The 11440-nt window shown below is 42.1% G+C and overlaps 1 protein-coding gene and 1 long non-coding RNA gene across 8 annotated transcripts in view; both read left to right on the top strand.

The window, feature by feature from the left end:
- TDP1 (tyrosyl-DNA phosphodiesterase 1) overlaps positions 1–11440 on the top strand; it is an 87740-nt gene that overhangs the window by 28456 nt on the left and 47844 nt on the right. For all 7 annotated transcript variants that reach the window (XR_014260958.1, XR_014260959.1, XM_082451303.1 and 4 more), the window contains exons 10-13: positions 470–652; positions 1270–1318; positions 3310–3376; positions 4910–5017. Coding sequence is in view for 5 of the 7 variants with exons in the window: in XM_082451303.1 (XP_082307429.1) it covers positions 470–652; positions 1270–1318; positions 3310–3376; positions 4910–5017 (407 nt within the window). In the remaining 2 variants the exon portion in view is untranslated. The remainder of the gene's footprint in view (positions 1–469; positions 653–1269; positions 1319–3309; positions 3377–4909; positions 5018–11440) is intronic.
- LOC309655810 lies at positions 5024–11351 on the top strand. The gene is made up of 2 exons (XR_014261014.1): positions 5024–9264; positions 9388–11351. It is a non-coding gene; the product is annotated as an uncharacterized lncRNA (long non-coding RNA).

Here is an 11440-nt window from a genome sequence, read left to right as displayed (position 1 = left end):
GCCTCACAGCTGCCTAGATCCCAAGAGTTAAACCTCTTTCAAATGATACGAGTCAAAATATACAGTAGCTTGACCTCCTAGTATTGTTTAGGTATGTTAAACCATTGCAACTTCAAGGCAGAAATCTAATTTCGTATGGCAGGTTGGTGCTTTATCTGACATCGCTACTAAAATGGGTCTTCTTTTTATTTCTTTTAATCTGTTTTTGCTTTTAGTACAAATCAAAGAATTTTGGAAGAAGAATACTTGTGTCCACTTACTCCATTAAAATAAAATATCTTCAGTATTTAAAAATATTTCCCAAAGAAGGAAAAAAAACTACCCATGGGTATGAACTTGGTCGCTAATATTTTCAGCCTTTCCTTGTGAACGAGGCATTCCAAGGGCGGAAACCCGTGTTCTGAGTTGTCACAGCATTTCTGTTCACGTGTTTGGAGTGACGGTAGCATTCGTTTTTATTCTCTCACAGCTTCTGAAAGAGCATGCCTCATCCGTACCTAAAGCAGAGCCCTGGCCTATAGTAGGTCAGTTCTCAAGCGTTGGCTCCATGGGGGCCGATGAATCAAAATGGTTGTGTTCTGAGTTTAAAGAGAGCTTGGTGACACCTGGCAAGGAAAGCAGGACCCCAGGAAGTACTGTTCCTCTTCATCTGGTGAGTGCTTCTCCTCCTTGAGGTCACCGTTCTTATCCTCTGGTCCAGGAGAAGAATCAAGTAAGTCCTCTTTGTCATAGAGAGATGTTTCATTCCGTGGTTTGGGGATGGGAACAGCAGTACATTAGCATAGTCATTTGTAATCAAGTGGCCCTAATATCATTCGGTGCTGGGAGCTTGCTGGTTTGTTCAGAGCTCCATCTCAGCCGCAGACTAGACGGCGAATTCTCCATTCCTTCCTTCAGGTCGTCAAGCCAAGGGAAAAAATACTTGATAAATCATTGCCAGCAGAATTACAAGCATTATTAATTTAGAGACCTTTGAATTAATAATTTTGCATTCAATTCTGTGTTAATTTGTCATTTCAGAGGGAAAAAAATAAATGGAAATGTAATTTTCTTTCATTGACTATAAATGCTTTCTGTAGTTTAATTACTAGAAGTTTAATTTTTTTCAGGAAGATGGGAACTTGTTTAAAATTTAAAGCACATTTTCTAAGTCTTTAGGTATTTCTAATTGAGATTTTCATTTTCTTAAAAACGAATCTTCATTCCTTTTAACAAATAGTTCTTCAACGTGGTACATTCCAAGTGTTTTGTTTTTTGTTTTTTTTTTAGATCTATCCTTCAGTGGAAAACGTGCGAACCAGCTTAGAAGGATATCCAGGTAATTGTTGGGGAAACTGTCCCGATTGTATTTTTTGTGTGTGTATATTTCATAAATGCCCTGGTAAACTTTTTCTTTTTTAATTTTACTGGGATATAGTTGATTTACAATGTTGTGTTAGTTTCAGGTGTAGAGCAAAGTGATTCAGTTATACATGGCCCTGGTAAACTTTTTAAAACAAGTAATAAAAATGCCTTCTTCCTTGAGACCAGAAAAGTGTTGGTTAGAAATTTAGAGATTATTCTCTCTTAACTAGATAAGGATCATGAAAGTAGGTAATATTGAGCAGTGCTGTGGTCCAAAGATGATGCCATGCAGTTGGGCAGTTTGTGTGTTGTTTAATCCTCACAATAATGCTCTGAGTGATTGATATTTTTACCAGTAAGATTGTTCTCACTTCTGCCACCAGCAGATTGGTTGTCCAGACAAGACGTCCGGATAAAACCAGCTTCCCCTACAGCTGTGTGTCATTCCTTTCTCCGACCTCTCTCTCCCCGCATCCCCCCTGCCCGAAGTACTGTGTGGTTCTTCCAGATTTGAATCCCAGATACAGATAATATTGAAGGTCCGGAACTTACGCTGAATACTGAGATGAAACCTTTGGTATAACCCAGTTGATATATCTCGTCTTGCAAGAGCTTCATCTGTAAATCCTAGGACTGTTTTGTAGACATCTTTCCGTCTTTTCCTCTATTTCCCTTATGTCAGTGCTGGGCACTAAACTTATTTAGAATTCAGCAGCCTCCCAGGTAGTGCATTAAGGAGGTATTATCCAGAAACCCAAACAGGGTAATGCCTTGGAAAAAGGGGAAGTCTGATTGGCATTTGCTTATGGCTGGAAGCAGAGTGCTCTGAATTAGACCAGCTTAGTCCATTCATTGCTTATCAAACTACATGTGACCCTGCCAGGAAAATCTCAGTAGGGTTTGGAGAGTATTAGCCCATTTGTTGCTTTTTAACAGCAAGCTAAAATTACTTCACTGAGACTCAGGGACATGGTGATTTTCTGGTTTGTTTGGCTGCTTTTTTTTTTTTTTTTCTCCTTTCTGTACTTCTAATAGGCTAGATCCATTCAAAGCATGTTTTTTAGTAGGCAAGAACTTGGTATTTTCAATAAAGCTATTGTGTAACTGGTCCTTGAAACCTCAGCTATGTTCTTAGTTAATTTGTAGTGGGAGATACAACATGCCTTATTCGATATGTCAGAAATTTAAAGCCCTCTTTGGATATAGATTATTATGGAGAAGTTCTAACATGTTTGGTAAGTCACTGATGAATCTACAGTGAACTTTCTTCCTTTCAAAGAGGAACAAAAATTGGCTACTAATTGTGTTTCCACTTGGAACTGTATCTTTGTTCTCTTTGTAGGACTATGGCTTTTAGAATTCCTTTTTAAAAATGTAACTGTTTACTGAACATTTTAATTTAGTGATCCTTTTATTTCATTTGTAAGAATCTGTGTAGCTAGGACAAAGTCTATTTGGAAATATCAGTGTAAAAGGTGAAGGAGGCAGGAGAACCAAGTTTTTATCCTAGTGTGCCCTCCCCCAAGTATCCTGGTCTTGGGCAAAAAACAGGTGCACCAGACCTCATCTTGCAAAATGTGGCTAAGGGTGTCTCACCTGCATGAGGACAGCAGGATGGGCAGAGATTCATTCTCTGGTCTTTCCTAACATTTCAGATCTGTGCTATTATAGATGTTAAATTTCCACCACCACTACCACCCCAGTGATTAAATACCTTTTTCTATTCAGATAGTAAACATTTACTGTTTGACATGCATACCTAAGAAAGGAAACCCCACTGAGAGAGCAAACCCAATGCAGGTTTGTTTAGCCATTTTCTTTCAAAGAACTATTCCATAAGATGAAATAAGTAGTGGTTTTCTTTTACCTTCCAACTGTTTGCTGTAGATTTTCTTCTTAACGAAGGATCCTCAAATTATAGTCAGTAATTTTCATTTGTTTATTTTATTTTTCTTATTTTAAAAGCTGGGGGCTCTCTTCCCTATAGCATCCAGACGGCGGAGAAACAGAATTGGCTCCATTCCTATTTTCAGTAAGTAATAGGTTTAGAATGCTGCCTTTGCTTCTTTAGGGTAAGATAATGTTATTTGTCAGTCTGACTTTTTTTAAAAAAAGAACCTTATATAATATAGCTACATTTTTCATCTGCATATGTTAGTGATAGAAATCATTTAAAACAAGGTTCTAAACATTTCTTGGAAATGGTTTTTAATACCAAAGAGTCAAATATTGGCATACAGAGAAAAAGGTAAATAAAAGAACATGTTGTGAAGTTTCGAATTTACATAAACAGCGTTTTCGTCCATATTTCCAAAATATGTCATCCTTCTGTCTACACATTCATACGCTGTGAAACCACAGGCTTACCGAGGGAAGAATCCACGCCACTCTCTCCAGGGCACGGGGTGGCCTTTGGCTTGTTGTAACAGTCAGCAAATGGCCGAGTGTTCAGGTGAGCGGGGTGTCCCACGTCCTCTTCTGGCTGCGGTGGCTGCACGTCCTGCGTGTTCTAGGCCAGTTCTAGTTTCATACTTGCTTCAACAAGCATTCATTTTGCTGGACGCCAGAAACGAAGGCAGATTACATTTTTGTAGCTTTTAGTCTGGGAGTTCCCTGGCAGTCCAGTGGTTAGGACTCCACACTTTCACTGCCGAGGGCCCAGGTTCAGTCCCTGGTCGGGGAACTAAGATCCCACGTGCGATGCAGTGAGGCCAAAAAAAAAAAAAAAAAAAAAAGCTTTCAGTCTAATTCAGTATGCCATTCATCCTGGAGCCTTTCTTTAATGCTTTTTTTGGAGATGTTTGGTTTTGCAGAGGACATTTTTCAAAATTGAACTCCTTTCAGTATTGTCTTCATACAAGTGAATGTAACAATCTAATAACGAATCTACCTAATCCTGATTTTACTCTTGCAGGCAATCTGTTTTCTTGAGGGACCATCCTCTTATATTCATAAGTAAGGATTGTTGCTTCATAATATAGGTCATTTTTTTTCCCATGGAACCTTAGTCCTAAAAATGTTGGAAACTTAGAGACCAAACTCAGATATATGAATATCAGCATTTGACTGGAATGTTTCTGAATTATTCCCCTGCCTTTCAACATTCCATTTTGATATTCATACTGTTTGTGTTTTTCCCATTTTGTATTTTATTCTTTCAACAAGCCTTTGGTGAGCCTCTTGTACTCCGTAACGTGCTCCGGGAGCACAGTTCCTGCTTTCAAGGAGACCAGATGTGCATAGATGCGGTTAAAAGCACAATAGAAATAATATGTATGTGTATGTATGTGTATTCATTACAAGATGGGAAGGCCATACGAAAGGTTACAGTGCTTTTTGTAGGTGGTGGTAAGTTTTTCTTCTACGTACCTACATTCTAAAATGAACATGTGTTGTGCTGTTAGCTGAATACAGTTTAAGGAGATATCACAGGTCATATCACAGAGAACGAGGTACTCACTGTTTTTTAGATGATAGGATTTTGCTTTTGAGACAGTTTCCTCATACTAGGACTATGACCAATTTACATTTTCTAATTAGTGATGTGTGTCTTTCCCGTCACTAGCAAATGGTCAGCCGACACGTCAGGCCGCAGCCATGCCATGCCACATATTAAGACATATATGAGACCCTCTCCAGACTTCAGTCAACTTGCGTGGTTCCTTGTCACAAGGTACGTAGTTCTTACATTCCTGATGGGAGGAGTTAAAGTGTATTTGTAACTCCTGCTAAGAGTACGGAATAGGGTTCCAAAAAGTGACTTTGTGGATTGTCATTAGTTTTCTGTGTGTATGTGTGTGTCTCATATGAGCCTTGTTTAAAGTAGGCCCACGTCATGAATCCCTTGGAAGAGGGATCATTGCCTGATTTTACTTATAAACGTAGATGTTTACACGGTTTGCATAAAGTTTGTGTTTACTTCTGTATTTAATACTTCAGAAACAGGAATTAGGCAAATTGACATTTGGAGTAAATACAGAAGAAGAATAACATGGTAAAATTAATATCCCTTAATTATTTTCTTCTTAGATAAGTGAAACTTGAGCAATCAAATCTCTGTGTTTTTTTTAAACATCTTTATTAAGATATAATTAACGTACTATAAAATTCACCAGTTTGAAGTCTACAATTTAATGATTTAGTATATTCACGGAATTATGAAACCATCACAATAATCCAATTTTAGATTATTTTTGTCACCCCCTATAAGAAAGTCCCTACCTATTAGCATTTTTGTGTCTGTTTTTATAACAAGCTATAAAATAGAGCTAGACTAGAGCTTTAGTTCCTGGCTTCTAGTCTGAACAGAGACCATTAGGCATCTCTTCATAATTTAATAACACAGTTGATGCCAGTAGCAACTAATTAAGGTATCACAGACCAGAATTATTTCTTTAATGATGAACAAACTTTTAAACGGAAGTTTAAAAGCTTTCATGAACACACTTTTCAACCAAAGAGCCACTTAGAAGCAACCAAGTTACTTTCCCAGTTTACGGAAATTAGTGGCTAACCTTTGCCCCTGGCTCCGGATACGGGTCCGAGACTAAACAGTGTTAGTGGTGGAGGTTAGATGTGAGAGAGAGCTTCCCAGACGTTTCTGAGGAGCCATAGCACAATGGGAAAGCATACTCTTGGGTCCTAAAGATCGGACTATTCTGTTATTTACTAGCTCTGTGAACTTGGGAAATTTATTTAACCTGAGGCTCTTTCCTGTTGTATAAAATGGGAAAAGTGATGGCTGCCTTTGGGGGTTATTGTGAGAGTTAAATGACAGAGCCCAGTGCTGGAGACATATCAGCCCATGACATGAGAGCTGTCATTACACTTGTTCAAGCTCTGCCCTCAAGGCTGTGAAGGATGGCCAGGGGAATTAGTGCCCTTCTCTTTGCTGTGTGCCTATAAAAAGAGAAACTTCTGCCTGTGAAGAGTAGGTTACCTGAGTATGAGACCTGAACTGTAGATCCCCTGGGTGGAGAAGTCATTGCCTGAGACAGATAGGAAGTACCAGGGAGAGCGGAGGCATGGAGGCCGTGTGACCCCTCTGTGGGTGAGGAGTTTGGGCCTTGGTGAGTGGGAGATTGTTACTTCCTCCCCCTAGTGTATTTTAAATAAAACACACTTGAGAAAGCTAGATCATTACCAGTATTCCTGAATTCAAGTGATGAGAAATTAAGTTATAATACTACCCAGTCTTCTACAAAGTTAACCAACAAAAACATGAATTTGGGCCTAACGTGGATCCTTGAACAGCCTCCCAAGGGACCTGGATATTCAGAGACCACATTTCAGTGTCAGCTCACCTATGTGCTCAGTAACTGTCTGTTCAACCAGCTTACTAAGTTGCAAGGAGAAAAACCTGGCTTTTAATACCGGTTCTGTCACATCCTGATGCTGTGTGTGACCTTTGCTTCCTGTATATGCTGATGAATCAATAGGACTCAGTGAAATTATCTGCTTGCTTCTGATTCTACAGCGCTACCATTGGAAGCATTGCGGAGTGGTAGGCGATCATACATCCCAAGGGCTACTTTATTACAAAGCTTGTTGTTTTGCTCTGTGTTGAGTACCTGAAATGATGTGACATTTCCCTCAATCAGATCTGACAGATTCTCTACCCATTATATTATGTTTTTATACTCATCAATGCTCTTACTGAAATCATACCACTTCGCAGGAATGTTGAATTGAATTTGAAGGCTATTCTTCCAACTTTGGTTAAAATCCTCTTAACTATTAGCAGAATGTTTTTTCTCAAAATAGGGTCAGAGCAATATAAAGAAACATATCAATTATTGGGGAAAAGTGGTCTTGTCTGCATCATGGGTTTTTTGGCTGAGAAAACAGGTGCCCCAAGAAATTAAGCATTCAGAAGCGTGCAGCTCACCTTTTATCCCCACGGAGTGATCAGAAGTGATCTCTTTTACTCCCCTCCTGCCGTTGGGTAGACTTTTCCTCCAAGATGCCAGTGTCGAAGTCTTCTATGTAAGAATGCTCACTGTGGGTCTTCGAGGGTTACTAGAGATGGAAATCCTGGTGCCGGAGACCCAGGGATAAAGGAGAGGAGAGGCTGTTTGCGGGGCTGGCCTGTAGGATGGAAATGGAAACGTTGGGTCCTCGGAAGGGAGGGACGATTCCTCTCGCGCTGCCGTGTTAGTCAGCGTTCTCCAGAGAAATGGAACCAGTAGATGAGATACACAGAGAGGTATTTTTATTTTAAGGAATTGACTCGTGATTGTGGGAGCTTCAAAGTCCAGAATCCATAGGGCCAGCCCGCAGCCTGGAGTCTCGAGTCTCCAGTCCTGTGTTGCAGTCTTGAGCCTCTCTTTACTTTCCCTGGAAAAGACAATTTGGGGATTGTTTTTCCTCAAAGTAGAGTGAAAAGGATAGATGTGCTTCACAGAAGTTGCATGAGATTTACTGATTATGATTTAAGGGCACTAAGGGAGGCTGAGATTAAGTTAACCCCATGAGTAATCCTTTTCTACGGGCTGAGTTTCATAGTTTAACGACAGTGTGTGGTCAGCCCTGGGAGCACGACTGGGAAAAAGAGCGAGGCGTGCTCCTGCCGTGCAGGGGCTGCGGGGAGAGACGACGCTGGCCCCTCGTCGTTCCGCTGTGTAAGGACCAGTGTTAGAAACATATTTTCTGACTGGAGCAGGGTCTGGTTGGGTGAGAGACCACCAGCTAAAGCTAAGAAAGTGGTATCTCATGTAGGTCTCGAGGTAGGTCTGAAAGTAAACCAGGTGGATTGGGAGGGGAATCTGAGCCGAGGGGCTAGGGGATGAAGGGCACAGAGCTGAGAAAGCCCATGGGGCTTTCAGGGAGAATCTGAGTGAGTCCATGCAGCTAGATGAATAAAAACAGATTCAGATACCTTCAGAATAGATCTTCTCAGACAGGTGCACCTGTATTCTTGCACTTAAGTCCAGAAAGCATCTACTGTCAGTTGATTCATGTAATATTTGGTGGTGGTTTTGTACTGTGAATGTCTGCTGTAATACTGACTGGCTTAATTATAACTTGGAAGTTAATTGAAGAATTTGAAATTTGTCTTTGTGAATCTGTGGCTTCTAATTTTATTCTGGAACACCTAGACCAAAAACTATACTTGCCAAGATGTTTAAAGGATAACAAGTAAGATTCATTCAGGGATTTCGACATGCCAGGTACTGTTCTAAATGCCTTATGTACGTTTATTCATTGAACGCTCACAACAGCTCCATGAGGACTTGGAGAAATGAGTGGTTGAAAAGGCTGCCCGTGGTCACACAGTAGTAAGTGGTAGAAACAGGATTTGAACCCCAGGCATTTGGCTCCACGACTGGCACTCTTCAACTCTACTTTCTAATGCCTCTTAATTAAGATACGGTTTTAGTGCTCCTGTTTTCTGTGAAGACCAGTTAGGTCAAAAGAAACTGCAGCACATTTTTCTTTGTTATGTAAAAGAGAAAAAGCCCCCATAGCACTCCAGTTTTATGAAAGGATACCTGAGAGACGTAACTTCTATAACAATTTAGAACATACTTAGAGCCCACTCTCCAGCCCTTTCATAACAAGGGAAGGTACAGATCCCAAGTATAAGTGACATCTACTAGTAACTCCTTTCGTTTTTGTTTTTGTTTCCAACCTTATCTCCCAAACCGAGTTTGTCTATCTAGAAGGAGGTTCCTTTCCCGTCATCCCCCTTTGCCCCAGAGGCACCTGCCCACTCTCATCAGGCTTGAAGCCCAGCTGTCCTCTTGTGCTCTTCCTTCCTTGGAGCGTTTACCGAGGTCCTTCCTCCTGTGGATGCCGGGCACTCGGGATAAAACAATAAGAAGATTTACGTACTGCCTTTGAGATGCTCAGAATCTCAGAGATGTCAGAAGCCAGACACAGAAATGATTTCAGTAGAAAGCGATCAACTGTATTCTTGAGGTGGGCACGTGGATGCTTTCGAAATAGCTATCAAAGCTTACTCGTCCTTCAAATGTCTCAAAGTTTTCTTTTCTAGTCCCTGGACTTCTGAAATGATTGCCTGTCTGCCGTCCCGCCGCACAGGTCGTCCTCTTCCCAGGCCACCTGTCCTCGCTGTCCATGACCATTCATCTTTCAGAGACGCGGGTCTTCCTCATCGTCCCATGTTCAGAATCCTTGCCCGTTTCCTGTACACTGAAGTCTGGAGTCCCCCGTTGGCATTCAGACCCTGGCCACCCCATTTCCACCTTGCTTCTCCTGTGCTTCCTTGCGGGAACTGCCAGCAGCAGCCGGGCTGGCCTCCTTTGCCCCTGCAGTCATCCTGCCAGCAGCCCACGGAGTCCCCTTTCCAGACGCCTTGGTCCTTTTCCTCTGCCTCTCCAGCTGCTGCTCATCTCGTCAGTATTGTGCTCAGGGCTGGCCTCTTCTCGGGGAGGCTTTGCCAGCCTCTACCGGTCTCTCCGCCCTGCACATCCTTAAGAACACTTGTGCGTGTGCTTGGGAGCTCACTGTCCTGTCTCACCTTGTAGAGAGGACAGAGCACGAGCTTTACATCATCAGACGGTCCTGGACGAGACGATCTGTCTACTCCTGAACGAGCCTTTTGCCGTGAACGAGTTTCTTAACCGCTCTGAGCCTCAGACGCCTCGTTGCACAGCAGCTACGAGGCTGTGAGGTGCCACGCTTGGTGACTTGACCCACAGGCAGAAGAGTTCACCTTTAAGTTCAGAGCGGGAAATTCACTGGTAAAGTGTAATGAAAGAACTGGAAGTGGAAGGGCACAGTCTTGACACAAGGGTCACTGGTGATAGTCCAGTGCGTGTGGCCCCTCCGTGTTACCTACCCCACCATTAGAATGAGAGGTTCGTGCTCTCATGGAATTTGCATTACGACCACAGAGGTTCTGTCAAACAGCTGGTTGTGTATGTGTTATGTAATTGCAGTGTAATTCTTTTCTGACCATTCTGCATAAGTAGATTATCACCCAGCAAGGCCTACACTGACTTTCAGTTCTCAGCTTAAACGTCACTGAAACTCTCCTTGCTTCCTCAGCCTCCTGGTGTCCATCTATCCAACAACTCATGGTGCACATATTATTTATTTTAGCCATGACACTACTCTGTTCCAGGCAGGGTGTCCATATGCCCTGGGCTTCTTGCATGGTCTGTGTTGTTTCCCTTTCAGCGTGGTTGCTTGTGTGATCGCTGGCTTCCCCTCTCACCTCTGAGCCAAGCCCATTTCTGTCTTGTTCAGTGCCCCCCAGTTCCTGGCATGGAGGGGCGCTCAGCACAGATTTGTTAACGAGGAATCGAACGAAGGCCAGGATGGAGGCCGTACCAGTGAAAGCACTGCCTAGACTTTGTGCGTAATTGACTGTGGGAGGTGCTTCAAAGGCGAGTCCTGGGCTTGGGGTGTGGCTGGTAGGGAGATGGGGGATGGTCATCGTCATCAGTAGAGAAGTCAGGAAATGACACTGGTTTCGGTGGGAGAATGGTCAACTCGATTAGACTGATTTATTATAGTGGGGCGGTCGAGTGGAATTGTTTATTGGCGATGTTGCACTCAGAAGGTCGGTGTACACATGGTGTATTTTGGAGTTCTCTTTGGAACTGATCATGGATACCCTGAGCCTTTGTGGATGGTCAGGGAAGAATGGAGCACGAGGTTGGTACCTGGGAGGGGAGGAACATGCAGGGACTAAACATCACATTAACCAAGTGTTCCACTGCCACACAGACGAACTGGATCCAAGCCTTCCCTCCTGAGTTAAAGAACAACTAACTGATCACCATCTTCCATGAAATAATCTTCCTGCTATCTAAGAAATGTTCTGTGTTGTATTTTGGGCATCATAAAATTTAACCATTCATTTCAGCATGTATCTATTGAGCACCTGCTATGTAGCAGGTACTTTTCCAGGTGCAGGGAGTGCAATAATAAAATGTAATCCTTGACTTTATGATGGTGAGAATTATACAAAAACCAAGTCTATATGTATCAAACGGTGATAATTGCTCTAGAGAAAAATAAAGTAGAAGAATAATTTAGGTGCACAGTCCTTTACTCAAAATCCTTGAGACAAGATGTATTTGGAGCATGGGAACATAATATGACACATATACCATCTATTAACATC

The sequence above is a fragment of the Balaenoptera physalus genome (genome assembly GCF_965194825.1).
Source record: "Balaenoptera physalus genome assembly, chromosome: 2".
NCBI classification, from domain to species: domain Eukaryota; kingdom Metazoa; phylum Chordata; class Mammalia; order Artiodactyla; family Balaenopteridae; genus Balaenoptera; species Balaenoptera physalus.
Note: the sequence above shows the minus strand (reverse complement) of the source record. Positions and strands in the feature narration are given on the sequence as shown.